The 17,500-nt window shown below is 40.7% G+C and overlaps 2 protein-coding genes across 5 annotated transcripts in view; one reads left to right on the top strand and one right to left on the bottom strand.

Moving 5' to 3' along the window:
• LOC148344554 (transmembrane protein 132D) overlaps window positions 1-5,493 on the top strand; it is a 54,336-nt gene extending 48,843 nt beyond the window's left edge. For all 3 annotated transcript variants that reach the window (XM_088299688.1, XM_088299687.1, XM_088299686.1), the window contains 4 exons: window positions 398-603; window positions 798-1,062; window positions 3,303-3,494; window positions 3,584-5,493. In XM_088299688.1, coding sequence (XP_088155814.1) covers window positions 398-603; window positions 798-1,062; window positions 3,303-3,494; window positions 3,584-4,903 — 1,983 coding nt within the window. In that variant the 3' untranslated portion in view covers window positions 4,904-5,493. The remainder of the gene's footprint in view (window positions 1-397; window positions 604-797; window positions 1,063-3,302; window positions 3,495-3,583) is intronic.
• A 390-nt stretch (window positions 5,494-5,883) lies between these two features.
• Window positions 5,884-17,500, bottom strand: part of glt1d1 (glycosyltransferase 1 domain containing 1) — a 23,722-nt gene continuing 12,105 nt past the window's right edge. For both annotated transcript variants that reach the window (XM_088299684.1, XM_088299685.1), the window contains 6 exons: window positions 12,847-12,945; window positions 12,268-12,317; window positions 10,626-10,669; window positions 10,128-10,248; window positions 7,298-7,396; window positions 5,884-6,416 (listed from right to left, as the gene is read on the bottom strand). In XM_088299684.1, coding sequence (XP_088155810.1) covers window positions 6,270-6,416; window positions 7,298-7,396; window positions 10,128-10,248; window positions 10,626-10,669; window positions 12,268-12,317; window positions 12,847-12,945 — 560 coding nt within the window. In that variant the 3' untranslated portion in view covers window positions 5,884-6,269. The remainder of the gene's footprint in view (window positions 6,417-7,297; window positions 7,397-10,127; window positions 10,249-10,625; window positions 10,670-12,267; window positions 12,318-12,846; window positions 12,946-17,500) is intronic.

Genomic DNA, 17,500 nt, shown 5'->3' with positions numbered 1-17,500 from the left:
TTGTAAAGAATGCACTTGGCTGTGAAGGACTGACGTCGAGCGCTTTATCTCGTGATATTTTGATTAACATAAAGTTGCAATACCGCATTTTGCTAAAGCTTTGGAACAGTGATCATCACAGTTTATTGCAGCTAACTGACATCACGGTCGTAATACATGCAGTGTGAAACTACCACAAGGACATTTGGTGTGGGGAAAATTGATTATTTGTCAAAATATTGACATTTATGGGACTATTTGATCTTGTTTGTCACTACTTAAATGTCTAACATAACCCTTATTGGCAACCTAATTGACTGTGGATGCAGTAGTTTCACAAAAATGTACCTGGGCAAACTCGTTGATATAATCAAGGACATTGAAATGACAAAGTATTCCGATGTCTCTTCCTTTACAGGTCTCGGACAAGTGTGACTATGTTTTTGTAAATGGCAAGGAGACAAAAGGCAAAGTCAAGATGGTAGTAAACTTTACCTACAGCTACCTCAGTGCTCAACTTGAGCTGAATGTGTGGATGCCCCGACTCCCGCTCCAGATCGAGGTGTCTGACACAGAGCTGAGCCAAATCAAAAGCTGGAGGGTCCCTATATTAACTTCCAAGAGGTGGGCTGCACATTTGTTGCACGTAAAACACAACCTTGTTTCTCCTCTAACCATTCCTTTCTCCAATTCAAAAAATTGTTGTTTGAAACTTTTGCTTGCCCTCTCATTCAGCAAAAAAAAAAAAGTGTCATGTTGACTGATGAGAATGTACAAGTCAATGATCTAATAGGTGGTGTGTTTTCTACATGTCTCAGATCTGACTGGAGCAGTCAAGTCGAAGAAAAGAAGGGAAAGGGTTGCACATTGCAGTTTCAGCACGCCCTGGTGCGTGTGCTAACCCACTTTGTGGCCGAGCAGGCAGACCCCCGGGACTCCAAGGCCTATTTCCTGGGCTCTGACTGGCAGGTAGATGTAACAAGACTTGTTAGATACTTTATGAAGGTGGAAGATCCTCGCGTGGCAAGGCTTCAGGCGGGGAGGGTGCTGTCAGGCCGAGACATTGGGACCACTGCCATCCAGGTAACTATGCATGAGCATCAAACCAAAATGTGAACTCTTGATATGAGGAAAATAGAACACACGAGCACTATGTGATAATTGTGGCTGACTTGTCTGTTAAGGCCAGCGAGACCTGAGTAAATAATAAAAAAATGCTTTTTAAAATCATGACGTAATGGATTTCAAATTATGGACAGGTGTTATTTTCAACTTCCAAATGTGCGCGTATTTGCTGGGCTCAGACTCGTCCCCAATCACACCAATCCAACAACTGTCAAGTCGGCCTTTAAGTCGGCACTTCGGACTAGAAAATGCATGAGAAGTATTATCTCTCAATGCCATCGGCGGAGATGGTCAACGCGTAGCCTTTGACAGTGATGTCGATTACCAGCAGTTTTTCGTGAAAGAGAATGATTACTTTGTGCTCTTCTGTCCAGCCAGCCATTGTATTTATTTATGTGTGTAAGAGTGAGTGAGAGAGAGAGTGAGAGAGAGAGAGTGAGTGAGAGAGAGAGAGAGAGAGAGAGAGAGAGACCTGATTCTACATGTTGAATCGGCTGAACATGCCCCCCAGATGCCCTACCAACGGCTCCCACTTTACAATGTTGTGTGCCTCACCAAACAGACAGCGTGTACCAACTTTCCAACAGCCAACATTGGATTGGGGTGTAGAGGCTTTTAAGGGGGGCACAAGAAATGCATGGGCGTGGGGGCCGTTTATTATGAAGATCCGACAGACTTACTTTGCTCCGTATTTTTGCTTTTTCCTATATCTATTGTAATGTATTTGCAACAACCACTGATAAGTATTATAGACAACATTGTCGGTAAACAAGCACTGATGCCACCTGGGTATCTCGACGCCACAGCCGTATTGGTTGTGGCAAAGTGAAGCAATTTGTGAAGATGCCTTGTTCACTTGCTCCTTGAAAGATATATCCTCAACTCACGGGATTCGTGTCTAACCATTCCTTTTCATTGTATAATGTCATTAGAAGTCCATTTTACGAGTATTATTTGCCGATTTATGGCTGATACGATGGCCGCCTGAAATACAGCAGACACCCAGACGTAACATTCAAAACAGACTGCCTGGCTCCAGGCGGTGTCCGCAACCAAAATGAAAATACAGGGAAAAAAAATCACTCTACATATTAAATATCCAAACGGATTTTTGGCTCCTGCGGTTTCTTTTAGGAAAACGGGTTCAAATGTGCAAGTAACAGTAAAAACAATTAACGAAAGAAAGAAAACATGCTGTCATGTCCAAAAACTGCGATCAATTGTCACCAAAATGTGTGCCTTCTTCTCTACTTATGCGCACATCATTTATCATCAATTTACGTTTTCCTCTGCATGGAGGCGCTCACTACAAAAGCTTATGTCACCTCATGAGGAAAACAATATCTTTTACATATTGGAAAACGCAAAAGTAAGCGCAAGAGTAGAGCGGCATTCCCAGCCTGAACAGCTGTCAAAGTGGCTTATGCAAATGGAATTAAAAGGGGACGCTGAGAGCAGACAAGACCATGTAAAGTCAATTACAAAGTTGGGATTATGCATGCCAAATAGTTGTTCATTCCTAGAAGAGATGGCGAAAGTGCAGTTTTTTTTTCTAAATGGACAAACTCTAAAGATCCAATTCTGGATGTACAACATATTTTGAAATTAATACCATAAATTATATCATCACTGTCCTGTGAGAAACACTTATGTCCATTTTTGTAATTTTTTTTATTCTTACATTAATGGGGTTTCCAGATGTTCCATTAATGGGACTTTTTTTTTTTTTAAATGAAAAAATTGGTGTTTTTCACAGAACAGCAAAAATATTCAAAAATGCAAATGTTGCTGCATCTACATCCTTGCTACAAGTGCATCTTGACACACACACGTTAAGAGAAGTATTCTTTTGTTTAATCTTTATTTATATTTTTTTTGCCAGCTCTGGCCGTCCTGTGTTGAGTTTGCATGTTCTCCCTGTGCGTGTGTGGGTACTCCGGTTTCTTCCCACATTCTATGGATGGATAATTTATTTTATTATTCTACTGATATTTCACAAGTCTCAGATTTAACTGTGCTTACCTGGGACCTTGGGTATCAAATTTCATGCCTTATTGTTTTACCATGATTGGTACGACAATATAAAATTCTTTCAAAATAACATGCTGGTTAGTACATGAAATTACCCCACACCACATTTAGTCTGATAAAACAAACTGCTCATCACACTAACTGTAAGTGACTTTGTTCTGCAACAGGTGTTTTCGCCACTCTCTGACACAATCTTGGCAAAAACAACGGTGAAAGTCACGGATGAAAAAGTGACTATTACTGAACTGGGGGTTCAGATGGTTGCAGGTCTCTCAATGACCCTTCAGCTCAGCCCAGGAAGCAACAGGGCGATTTTGGCAACCACAACTACACAGGAAGTTCTGAGGTTGCCCAAACAGGTTCTGATTCTCTGTCAACGTAACTATACTAAGATTGAATGGCTGTTCCAAAGCACAATGACAATTTCTTTTGTTTTCTCTCGCAATAGGAAGCCATTGTCAGTGCATGGGTCCAGTTCAGTGATGGCAGCCAGACACCTCTTGACATTTATGATCCTGCCTTTTACCGTGTGACAGTGTCATCCCTGGATCGGGGCGTGGTGTCAGTGCGTGGGACCCCTCCAGCCGTGGTGGCAGAGGGAGAGGGAGAAGGAGTTCTGGTCCGAGTGGAAATGTCTATCTGTGAGGCCTGCCAGAAATCCAAACGTAAGAGCACTGTAGCTGTGGGCAACGGCGGTCTGAAGGTCAAGTTTCCGGTGAAAAGTCGACGACCGGACGGCAACGGCCGAAGCTCTGACACCAGCACGGTCAGCAAAACCACAGAAAAAAAGAATAACGATGGGAACTTCAGAAATGATGGGGAAGAGATGGAGAGTGACAGGAAGCAAAGGAGACCCTCACAGGTTCCTTCATCACGCATTACGACATCGACAAGAGACGAGAGCCCCTCAGCAAAGACAATCAAATCTACAGAAGGGACGTTCATGACCAGCGGCAGCCTCGGGGGAGTGGGGAAACCAAGCATTTCAGGAAGCAGTCCTACCAGCATGCTCAATGTCAGTTTGAGGAGCAGTCCCGGTGACAGTCGCAAAGCATACGGCTCTGACAATATGATAGTGGACAATGTTCGTTTCACAAGTACTGTGAAGGCTCCCGGTAACCTGGTCAACTCCAATAATTTTCCCACTAAAATTGCTGTGCCTGGACCAGAGTCAGTGGATGTCGAGATCAGAGGTGAGGAAGGTATGTTAACAAACAGACCCCTTACAGACTTAGAGATTGGCATGTATGCACTTCTGGGGGTCTTTTGCTTAGCCATCATGGTATTTCTTGTAAATTGTATATCATATGTTGTTAAGTTCCGACATAAGAAGTCTCCGTCACACGGCCAGGAGCCCACAGGTCACAGGCACGACTGGGTGTGGCTTGGTACAGATGCCGAACTAGTGATGAGCGTCCCGGGAAGTCCTGTTCAACAAGACTCGCAGAATATGACCACTGTGATAGACATCGGGCCTGATAAAACGACTTCACTGTCTAGAAGGCCCAGTTGCCTGGGATCAGTCACAGACTCTCCAATTAGCTGTGTGGGAACCTTCAGGAGCAAACCATTACCCACAGAGTCCCTCCACTCACCCACCAGCAAGAGGAAGCGAGTCCACTTCACCACTTTTTCCACATTGGAGCACCAGCATTCGCCGCACCTCCCACAAAGGGAGAACGGTCATGGCATACACTGGGTTGGGAAGGAAGACATTTGTGAGGAGGGACCCCAAGTGCCCAATGTAGAGACCAGGGACAGCGTATAAAAGTGACTCTGATCAGATCTCGCATTGCAGAAAATGTGGCTTTGATCACCTCAATGCCTTTGTTTACTGAGTGTCACAAACATGGGATGGAAATACACAGCGACCCTTTTCATTACCTGTCAAGGCCTTTTTGGGTGTACTGTACAATACTGTTAATACTGAAGAAATTATCCCATGTCCTACTTTACACAACGATAAGCCACAAAAGGCTATGCTGCATGTGGATATCCAAGTCTTTAAAATGTTTGCACTTCCTGATGACCAACCCACATTACAGGCATTGGAGAGCTTATAAAATGAAATACAGAGCCCTCATGCGTTTTAAACCCATGATAGTCACAAGTAGTGCTTATCTATTAAGCGGTAGCCAAGGTTTTTTTTTTTTCTTTAAAAATTTGGTATTTTGTTTCCCAAGTAGAAATGTATTTTGATTTTTTTTTTTAAAATCGGAGTCTTTCGTAACCATAGTTATTTTAAAACTCAGCCTTTTGCAACATATGAAAAATGTTCAATTGTTCATGTTGGCGGTCAAATTAAGCAGGATGAAGTGCATTAAGTTCTAATGTGTTCCTGATGTGCAAGTGTATTTAATCTGGGATTCTACTAGATGAGTAAGAAATACAACCCAATTCAGGTCATGTCAAAATTTTAAATGTTGAGTAATACTTCTGCAGGTGTCAGGTGAATCAAAACTGTGATTTTTTTTTTTTTTCTTGCAAAAAATTGTGGCAAGTGTTGTTCAGGAATACAGCTGCTTTTACTAAACTATGTAGTATGATTCGAGTGTAAATATCTTTATAGCTGCAACAAAAAATATACTGCGCTAAAACAGTTGCCCCTGTGCTTTTCGAAAAAGGAATCCTTGTGACTCTTCAAACAGGCGTCTTTTGCACCTCATCAAAGTGGTTGTGCAGAGTGGAAACAAAGTAGAAATCTGAATAAGCAAGTGCTACAATTAAAATTCAAACAGAGACACAAGATGCAGTACACCAATATTTTATGTGTTAAAACTGAACAAATAGTGCAATTTCAAAAGTATAAAGCATATTTAGCAAACATTTTGCTGTTGTATTGCTTCACAGTTATCCCTTTGGATCCAAGCACCAATAAAAAAACATTATTTTGCTACATGTTTACAGCACGTTATTGTAAAATACAGCAGTGTTTATATATTTATATACCAATGAAATACATATTCTCATTTTTTTTCCCCTTACAAATCCAGCAACATCAAAAGTGTTGAAGAATCTTTACAAAATGTAACGCCATGCAAAGAAGACAAAAGCAACAGACCAAAACCCGTACAAAAATATTTTGGTTTGTGCTGACATGGCCAAAGTAGACAGATGAGTTGACAGATGTAGCCTCAGTGCAGCATGTCCACCAACCTCAGGTAGGTTTCTCTCTCCTGTTTCAGGCTGTGATGCTTCACCACGTAGACTTTGCCATTCCTTATCACTCTCGCTCTCAGCTCATGATCTGACAACAGCCTCTGAGACTGGTGTACAAATTCCTGGCAGGGATAAATGCAAAATGCATCTTATTTATTGCCACTGGCCACTTGAGGCCTGCCATTGAAGTTGCCTTAAGAGGTTTTTAAAGCACAAAGCCATATTACAAGACAGGAGAGTAGAATGGAGATGAAAGTATTTGCATTGATAAGTAAACACTTCAAAAAGATGGAGCTATTTGTAGCTCCAGGCCCAAATAAGTCCAATGGACTTTTTAGGTTTATCCTATAATGGCTGTCACTTCCAATTTTCTTACGAAGAAGAGGGGGGGGGGGCTAGCAACTTTGAAGACCATTACCCACCATCTGTCACAGAGACCTGCTGGGGTCGGAAAAAATTAGACCAATTAAAACAAGATCAATGCTTAGTGAAAGCACCGTTACATGACATATGGTGTTCCCACACTGCATTCCATGGACCTAATGGCTCAGCAGACAGTGAAACGCTCCATCAGCCCATGTCCGCTCACGTGAGGCGAAGCCCTACCCCCAGCCACCACCCGTGGAGAGGACTTATCTCCCACTGCTAGCAGAGAATTATCTGATTTCAATTTCAAATTCCCTAGACTTGTGCCAGTCAACTTTTCAAACCCAGTTTAGTGCTGGTATATCTGGCAGAATTACACAAATTGAAATACAGAGTGAGTTACAGTGTCTGACTCTAATTGACTGTCACACTGGAGAAGATGCATCTTCAAGAAAGGGACATGCTCATTTACTGTTGCTGCTGCAATGCTGCAGTTTGTGGTCAATAATTTGTTGGATGGCTGCAATAGCTTTTTGCCCAAAGTCTTGCAGTATAAATTCAAAGCATCCTATCAAGCTAGTTATTTAAAGCTCAACATAATTCAGACAGAGCATGCGACAATGCTGGTGCTGCATACCTGTGGGGAAGAATAGAGTAGACCGGTGACCTCATGTTGCACCACAGCTTTATTTCCTGGAATGTCCCTGGCCACCACAGGTAGCCCCAGATCCATGGCCTGTCAGAGGACAAAGCAATTAGATTCTCTAGCCGTAGACGAGTGGACACAGAGCGAGGCATTGCTCGCTTCCTCACCAGCACAATATGCTATGTTGTAACTGGCGGCTTATTTGTGTTGTTAAAGGGGACGTCAACCCCAAGAAATGTATTCACAAGAATATGTTCTATGCACTTGTGGAAACATGGCATTCTGATAACTTTTGCATTTGTGGAATATTGCATTACTAAAATCCACCCGTTTTTGGACATCTCAAGGGCGACCATTTTGCCACTTGCTGTTGACTGAAAATGACAGGCTTCCTTCCACATGTGTCTGACTAGCAACTACTGCAAAAGCATTAACATTGTACATTCATCCATTACAAAACATCTTTAGTTGTCCTAATACAGATGAGTCAAAATCTGCAAAATATTTATTTAACCAAAATGTAATACTGTATATGACACATACACACGGTTTCGCTCAGAAGCAGACAACCTTTTTGAAACTGTGAGCTACTTCTTGGGTGCGAGGGCTACCAGTTTGATACACACTTCTGAAATAATAAATACATTTGGTTGAATGACATGTTATTAAAAATTAAGGATATTGATTTATGTGAAGACACTAATAATCATATGCACTATTTCTATAAATCCTTTCCTGTCTTTCCACTTTCAAATGATCACCTCTAAAGTATTCCAAGAACATTACCATCCATCACTGGTGATTATTTATTTTTTAAAGAACAGGCATTCATTTATACTTATAGTTTCACATTAGAAAAACAAATATTGATCTCTAAATGTGAACAGAATGCATCGATGAAGTGACAATGATGTCCGCGCAACTGAGAAACTATTATTATGGCATTCATTAATTAATTTAATATGGACTTTTCATTTTAATCTCCCAGTCTTACAAAAAAAAGCAAGAAACGGCTACCCCAATATAAATACATACATTACTCTGACTCTAGTTTAATGGTACAATTTGAAGCACTCGTGACATAACATACAAATCCCGGAATGCAGTGCAAAAGCTGCCTTGCCCAACAATAGGCTACGCACATCAGCATCATTTTATGACTCCATCTACATGCGACCTGAACGCTGTGTATCTTTGGTACCAGTTGCACAAATCTGTGTGACCAGCTGTTCTATGATGAAATTTAGAAGTCGCCACACAGATAAACACCTGCAGTCCATCCTGAGAATCTCGACGAAACAGAACCATGCCCCAAACAAAAGCAAACTTGTTGCCAAGAAAGGATGCAGAAATAGAATCCAGCTCTGACGTTGCATATTTGCTTAGGCACTGATTCACTTATTCGTTGATTTTTTTGTTTCATGCTTTTTATAATGGCCGTCAATTATACGTAGATTTTTCCAGTCCCTATCCCACATAAATACCGGGAGTCACCTGGATAATTATTTTAATCTGAACTGAAACCGCAATTCTTCATTAGAAACATTATTTGTTTGCTGCAAGTTCCGAATTTTATTATATTATCTAACAATTTAATTTTGACACATATTTGTATGGCAAGCTAGCAAAATATTTAAAATTATTTTAAGTAGATTTATTTTGGAATAATATTGTATTCTGTCTGTTTTGATTAACATTCAAATTGAAAAACGTTTAGTTTTAGTCCGTTCATGTTAATGATTATTTTGTTTTGCCCTGCACAACCTAAAGTGTGCTTTGAGTTTGAACATGATCCAACACCGCGTAAATTATTGGTTTAAAAATAGGTGAATTCATTTATATACTGCATTTTAGCTTGTATTTCTAATTCTGACCATATGTGGACTGGAGAAAAACCCAAATAAATTAAGAGTTTAAACCTAAATCACATTTTAAAAACTAATTATATGTTGTATAATCTCTTGAAAAAATAATCCTCATAAATCCCAAATTAATATGACCTCTTTGCCCATTATAAGTGACCGCTCCAACAAGGACATTGGAAAAAAGGAATCTTCATGAAACCGCAATGTCGTGAAAAGCTGCAGAGATATCAAAAACTTGATACACAGTGAAATAAAATGCATTTCTGGTCTTGTCACGCGCACACACACATATGCTTGTTTGAATCCGAAGCACCGTTTTGCAGTGGCCTCAAGGCAGTTCACTAAGCTTTTAGCCCGCCTGCAGAGAAAGTACATACGTAGGGAAAGTTTAAATGGTTGCTCAAAATGCTAATCCGCGCAGTGCACATTAGGCATTAAATGCAGCAGTGTCACATAAAGGTGACACATTGTCTAGGTTATACAGTAAAATAGTTTAAAGTAATCATGTGAGTGTCCCAAAGCTTTACGTGTAACAATTCGATTCTTTAATAGTGTGTGACAGAGCCTTTGTTACTCCACCGTATATGTTTCCATGCACGCAGTGTCATGCTGAATATACTGAATCATTTGACATTTAAACAGCATACCTAAAAATGAGCACATGAGATGGGGGAACTCTGGGGGAAAAAATCACTCCCAATCTCCTTCAGAATAACAATCTGTGTCAGCACATGCTTTCAGCAGGTTGTTGAGACAAACACGCAAACATAGTAATCCATCCTTAAGCCTACAATGGATTGTCTTCAAGAGTGTTTTGAAGAGATAAAGTGGATTTGCCAGTTTTGCTCAATCGTCATTGTCTTAGTTTTCATTACGCATTACCAAATGTTGGACGATGTTCTCATGTGATGAGGTAATTTTCGGCCCAATTACTCTTGAGGCCGTAAGGTGTTTACCTCCAAGATGGCTGCTGACATGCCCTCTGAGATAGAACTGTTGACCACAGCAAAGCACCTTTTCATGGCTGCATGGAGCTCGGGCTGGCTCCTCTCCCGGGCTAAGAAGACCCCTGCTGTTCTGTAGAAGCAGTGACAAAACTCAGGTCTAGCGTGACTCAGGGCTCACAAAGGCGTGAATGATCGTGAGCATTAGCAACAAGCTTAGGGCAAGACACGCGGTTCGCACCACTTGTGAGATGAACGCTGACTTTAGCTGACGTGCTAACCAAAAGAGAACAAACTTTGTTGTGGTGAAATCCAACGGCCAAAAAAACAAAGTGGGAGCATGTGGAAAAAGGACTGCTTCCTCTTCCTTTAAGATCATGTAGGATTCTGCCGCTGTTTTGCTGGTCAAACATTTTAGGAGGAACAAAGCAACCCTCTTGAGCAGTTTTTCAAATCCCAAGGTCTTCTATTTAGTGCTCAACTGACAATGAAAATGAAATGGCCACTTACCTCTTCACAACAGCTTCGACTTCATCAGTAAGCACAGGATCGATCTGGGCGAGACAAAAGCTTCATGAGCATTAAGAATGCAAGGAGGACTAAATAAACAATGACACAGTGACTTCTACAGAGAGCAAATCATTTTCTGAAAATCCGGTCTTTTTCAGAGATTGGGGTCAGGGTAGGGTGGATGGCCAATCTGATTAATTGCAATGTGGGATTTGTGTGCATTAGCTTAACCTCAGAAAAGTCACATATCAATTTAGGTCAAAGATGTTGCCAAGCAAGCTTTTTCATTACAGCACATGCCATGCTTAATTAAATCGAAACAGAAGTGTAACATTTAAGAGTAGTAACACAACATTTTAGTTTCCTACGTTTAGTAGTTATAGTTGTGCCAGCAGGAGCTGCAGCATAGTGAATAATAATGTTAGAATATTCAAATATATGGTATTATTGCAACAAATAAAGGCTCACGCTCAAAAACATTTTTTTTCAGACAACTGTGTAAGAGCATGTAGTCGGCGGTGCAGTGACAGAGGAGTGAGATGCGTCATCAGTGACGAACTGACCTGAATTTTCCTCCTGTGGATTTATGGCGCACCAAGACAGCTAGAGCAAAGCATGTATCATTTGGACAGTCACTCGTCTTTTATTTATTTTTTTTCAAGGACTTTGATTGCATTATGCTGGTTGACAATGCTTATTTTGACTTAACTGCGAGAGCCCAAAACAATTGTGGCCAAACGTGGCAATCAAGTTAAAAAAAAAAAAAAAACTTTCATTTTCTTTGGATTAAAATATACATACACTTGTTCATTTCTCATAGAAACAACCTTCCACTGTGATTCAGGCTGCTTGAGATGAATCATACATCTCTGCTTCAGCTGAATCATTTTATCAAAGGATAACACAGCACCGAGGAGAATGTTGCGGCAGGAGACAGTGAATATGCCCTTGGCCATATCTAATGGTGTTGTTTTCAAGAGGTGAAACGCAACTTTTACTTGACACTATGGCTCAGAATGGAGAACAGTTACAGAAATACTGTACACTGATGTCACTTTAAAGCAGTTATCGAGGAGATGAAGACACTGTGAGAAATCAATAAATGGAAAATGAAATTGGGGAGAAATAGAGCAGCTTAAATGGTTGCTGCTTCCTGCACATTCATGACTTTGGAACTTTACAATTGAGGATTGAGGATTACATTGCTATCCATTTTGGAAAACTGTACAAGCATCTAGAAAGGACAACGAACATGCCAGGCAGGGCAACAGTTGGTTTATGTCATATCACATGCCAGTGCATGTGCGGATCAAGACTCACCCATCCGAGCATTCAAAAAAGACAGCCCTACTGTATACATGGCTAGTTAGGTAAGTGCTCATCTGAAATATTCAATAAGCAGATGGCAGTTTGACACAAAGGGGAATTGAACACTATGCCTGATGACTCTCAGCCTGTTTGAAGAAGACGTATGCTCACTGCTGAATTGCAGCGAAATTCTGAAAGTAGTATCTCCACTACAGTATGACCTATTAGCAGCTGCTGGCAATGTGTCCGACTGATAGCAACGATATATAGAGTCATGATACAAAACGAAAGATACACTTGAGGAAAAACACACAACTTAAGCCTGTGTACTTACCTTTGGACCAATTATAACGAGCACATTCTGGGGATTCTCACTATGCCACTCTGTAAGAGAAAAAAAATAAAACAGCAATTTGCAGAGAGGCACAACCATACCTTAATTTTTCTGTTATTGTGTTCCAGAAATATGAGAAAAGTGCAATGAAAAGTGGCTCCTCTGAAGACATTTTGAGACGATAAATTAGCAGAGTCAACAATGTCAATTCAAATAAAACAGTGAAAGAGTGTGTGACTATTGAAAAAGTGGCGGTCTTTATCTCCGATGTACAGCTTCAGGAAAATGTCATCAGGAAATGTGCATAAAACAGTCTCAGAAGATCCATCATGAGCTGTCAGAAGAGGCTCTCGGCACTTTGACGATTTGATGATCGTCAGGCGTGAATTTAGGACCATCTTTAATGCATAAGGGAATTGCCTTAGCTACAAGTTGGAATGTACAGTCAGAAAATTTTGCAATTTAGGTTATTCCGTAAACACGATTACAACCAACAGCAATGAAACTTAAGTTCAAAGGATGTGGTGCCAGAAGGAGTCCGTTCAAATAATGGTAAGCGAGTTTCAATGTATGATGCACCTGAAAAACTCTCCACTAAATAGAGAGGGTCCTTGACTCTTCTGAGGCCGCAGATCAACAGGAAGACATGGAGCCGTTCCACATGCCCACCACTTACACCTGGAAAGAGGCCAGACACAGAACGACAGTGCTAAAATAACAAAACACTGCATAATGAACATCCAAAGTAGTGGCAGGTAATGAAAGTGATGCATCACCCAAGCTCATGAAGAAAATAAGACAGCAGTGACTAATGTGTTTGTGCAATTCCCTCATCAGAGTTGTAATGCTCAGCAGGGAAATTGGGAGACATTGAAAGGCTGCGGCCAAATCATTGTAAGTCATAACTACCCAGCCACATCGTGACAGTGTCAAGAGCAGCCTTGAATTGCTGCAAAAGAAGTAATGATGTCAAATTGTTTGGGGAAAACTACTGAGTCAGCCCTTTGCCCAACGCGTCCCATGTTGGAGGCAATCCAGAGATTAGAGCCCAGCAGGAGAACAATGCCAATGACTACTGTTCAGCAGCTGACCTTCAAAAGGCGTAAATCCTTATAACCCCTCCACACAGTATGATTATTAGAACACATTCATGCCTGCACACACACAGACACACACCTGAATTGCACTACATTGCAGAGTTGCTTTCAGGGTTGTGTGTTAGAGAAAGCTGTCACACAATAACAGTTCTAAGATTCTGCACACTAGAAGAAACCTTTGCTAAGTGTTTTTTTTTCCTATTAGATTACTATTCAACTTTGTCAGAAAATAGTACAGGAGGGATGCACTGTACGTGGGGCATGTTAAATGGACTTGATGTGTTTCGGTTCATTGCAACAAATGAATCATTTCCAAATGCAAGCTAATTGTGTTTGATAAATTGCTACCTTTCAACCTTGGAACGTGATATTTCCTCTGATGTTGGCAAGAGTACTCTGTAAATAACCCACACTATGATACCAGAGACACATGTTAAAAGTAGCATGAGAAGAGAAATCCCCTGCTGCCAGTTAAGTCCAGATCAGGAGACTGAGGCAGTTCTTTAAAGCTATTAAAGAGGATCTAAACGTGACAGCGTGGAGTCTGGCCATTGACCCTGATCCCTGGAGCCTATTGTGAGTGAAGTGCCTCATTCTCTTGGAAGTTCTTGCATTGATTTGTGTGATACGAAAGCAAAATAACATGTTAACGACTAAATTCTAAAATCAGTGTTATAGATAAACATGAACCCGTAAATTTGTCTGCACGAGTGAAGAGAGGGCCCATTAACCATGGGGTACAGTTCACATACGTGAGTTTTAAAGGAAGTACTTGCGACAAAGCAGATGGCAGCGTGGGATACTATATGGTGCCTCGCTTGCGGAAGAGAGTTTTTGAAGTACATCTTTGTAATCTAGCATTAGTTTTGGAGTTGGAAATGTATTGGGGACCTGTCCGAATGAGCAGAAACAATTCATGTTCTCAAGGTAGAATTGTAAAAATAATCTAATATGCCAGTCGCACCACCTCCCCCCCGCTTTTGTGCTGTTCACTCAGCTCTATGAAACATGTTTTTGTTGATTTGCCTTTTATTTCACAGTTTTTTTTTTAACAATCCCCCTGATGCTTTGAGCAGAAGATTAGATTGGGTATGTGAGTGCATGAAAGTGGTCTTTACTTGAACTGCTAAAATTAATCGCTCCCGTGTTCCCCAATCATCCAATATGGTTTGCAAGGACTTTAACAATGACATCTTATGTCATAGCAAGAGGGACATTTTGGCACCGTGGCAATAATAAAAAGCAGCTGTTGTCATCAGCTAAAATGCTGTATAATTTTCAGACAATCTTAAGTGTGTGTCTCGGTTGTTAACCGATACCCATTTCAACCACCGTTTGTATATTTTGAAAACAGGCAACAACAGAGTAAAATGACAGACTCATTCACTAATAAGAGACCAGACCATTTACATTGTAGAGTTACAATTTGACTTACGGAGCCTGAGCAGTTTCTATGAATGAGGTGCAACTGACGACATCAACAAGGTAACATCAAGTGCTTAGGTCCCCTGCAGTGCCTCAAAAACACGAAGAACTTAGAGTATCTCCAAACTCTGAAAGATGTGCCTTCTAGAAAATATGGCACTCACTGTGTGATATATGTGCAGGTGTATCATTCAAGCAAGACAGCTAAGGAGAAGGCTCAAATAAGAGCTCCTCCTTCACCCAGTCAATTTAACAAGTATTCATTTATGTAACTAGCAATGGATGAATGAACAGTCCAGAAACACACAATGGAGTGAGTCCTGCTGCAAGTGTGAGTAAGACGCAGATGGTGAATGAGAAGTGAAACCAAACCGATTTCCATTATTGCATTTTTGACAGGTTGGCTGGACATCAGATGCTGAAGAATATTTTTCAAAAGACGAAATCATGGAGACTTTACCCCTTATCCTGTAGGAATGATTCAGTCACCCAATGACAAAGAAGCTACACTGACAGTGATGTGCATCATACAAAATACCGGTAGATTAGCCATGATAGCAGTGAAAACAAGTCATAATATGGCGCCAGTGTTTTTCCTTAGTATGAAGTACTTGCGAGTCAGATTCCAAGAATAACAAATAGAGAAAAGACTCAAGGCAATTAGTATGACTTGCACCAGTTGTGAAGTGTGGTGACAAATGGCCCATGGCTGGAGCGCTATAAATCAAGTGTTCTTCTCTGTACACAACACTGAGGCACTGAGGTACCATGTTGGACCTCATGTTGCAGAGTCTCGGTTAAAGATGCAAAAAGTAAAAATATATGTAGCCATTTAAATTGTAATTGTATCTATATAATGTACCATACACACTGTACCATATGTTAATTATAGACTTACAGATTAGAGCAAAAATGTTTCCATTAATGTCTTCTCTGTGGAGACTCCGCTGCTTTCATCCAGTCATCCAACAATCTTCTAGCACTTATCCTGATCAGAGTCATGCGTGAGCTTATCCCAGCTGACTTTGGGGGAGACGCAGAGAATATAGAGAAACAATTCACACTTGTGGTCAATTATTCAATTAACCTACTATGGAATGTGAAGAGTAAATTAGAGGAGCCCCTTAAAAATCTAGGCGAGCATGAGGACATGCAAAACTGACATTCAAATCTAAAACCTAGGAGATGCCCATAAACCCTAATCTTGTCTAATGAAATTATATGTATGGCAAAAAATTACATTGTGAGCGAGGAAATTACAAGAGACAAAAAAACGTTTTAACAATATTGAAGTTACAATTTATGCCTTGTGAACGTCTACAAATTCAGGCATGCTCATATGTAACAGGTGTGAAACTCAAGGCCCAGGGCCAGATCTGGCCACATTATTTTATATGGAAAGCTAAAGCAAATCATGTGCAGCTAATTCGTTTCTTGATAAAATCCACGTCTCTTCAATTGTCTCCACTTCACCACTTTATTATGCGATATTGTAACCATTCCTTTGTATAAAAAAAAAACAAAAACATGATCAGCCATTCTGGAAAATATGCAAATTTTACCAATATTCCCGATATTATATATTATATTACATTCCGCCTCTGATCAATAACCACTATGGGGAAATTATTCCAACGATGCCTGGCTACAGTGGCTTGTTCAGTCCAAAAAGCCCAATAGTGAATCCCGGAGTTGTTCCTGATTGGCACTGGTTTGTATTCACGCCTAAAGCTGTGTCTGTTTGCAACCGCATCAAGACGACCTGACAAAGTGTAATTCCAAATTCATGATGTTGTAAATTCCTCATTACTGTAGTTTTATGCAGGCATTCATTTCGTGGTCACCTTGTTTAATTTATTTCAGGCATGTTGTTGGAGAGCTAAGGGGTCCATTGGTGTGTTAATTTACATCAGGCATATTTCTGGACAGCTAAGTGGGATGTATGGCAGTTATCATGGTCTGCTCCTCCGTCTAAGCCTAGTGATTATTCGCGAGAAATGATACAATATCAATACAACGGACAACACCAGGCGGACTGAGTTATTACAGCATTGTAATTTGGAATTTTGTCAAGATTAAATTCACATTTTCAGTTTTTAGTACTGTGTCTGGCCACACTCTTTAACTTGAATGTTGTGTGGTTGAGGTGCTCAAACAAATTAACCTACCTACCTGCTTATTTAATAATCCGTAAACTTTCTGCCATCTCGTCTGTTTATATTAAATACGTCACCAAGATACCCAAGCACAATCCGTTCTGAGAGGCTTTTCGGAAGGTTAATTGTACATATGTTGTTACATATTCCATTTTCCATTTCACTATAGCCACTCAGGGACATGCCTATGCCATTCAGTGCGGACACACTCGGCCTCCACACTGGAACTTTTGTGCTCTGAATTTTTCAACATTTGTCCATCTCTCCATCCATTTTCTGCATTCCATAGCCTCACTATGGTCGTGCGTGGGCGAGATGAATGCTTTCAAAGTCCAACTTTTCACCAAGGCCGACAACTGGTGTGGTGCTGAAGCTTGCTCTCAGACATTAACGCTCCCGAAGTGGCACCGGCCTAAAGCACATGCCGATCCGCAAAAAAAAAAAGAAGAAAAAAAAAAGACGCAAACGTAATCTATGGATGGGAAGAAGTTATGTTGAGCGACAAGCAGACAATTCTGTCAACATTTCTGGGGCTTGTTGATTTGGAGGGAGGTG

The sequence above is a fragment of the Idiotropiscis lumnitzeri genome, chromosome 1 (assembly GCF_059441095.1).
Source record: "Idiotropiscis lumnitzeri isolate Australia: NSW breed Sydney's pygmy pipehorse chromosome 1, RoL_Ilum_1.0, whole genome shotgun sequence".
Classification (NCBI taxonomy): Eukaryota; Metazoa; Chordata; class Actinopteri; order Syngnathiformes; family Syngnathidae; genus Idiotropiscis; species Idiotropiscis lumnitzeri.
The sequence above is the reverse complement of the archived record's forward strand: the minus strand, read 5'-3'. Positions and strand labels throughout refer to the sequence as shown.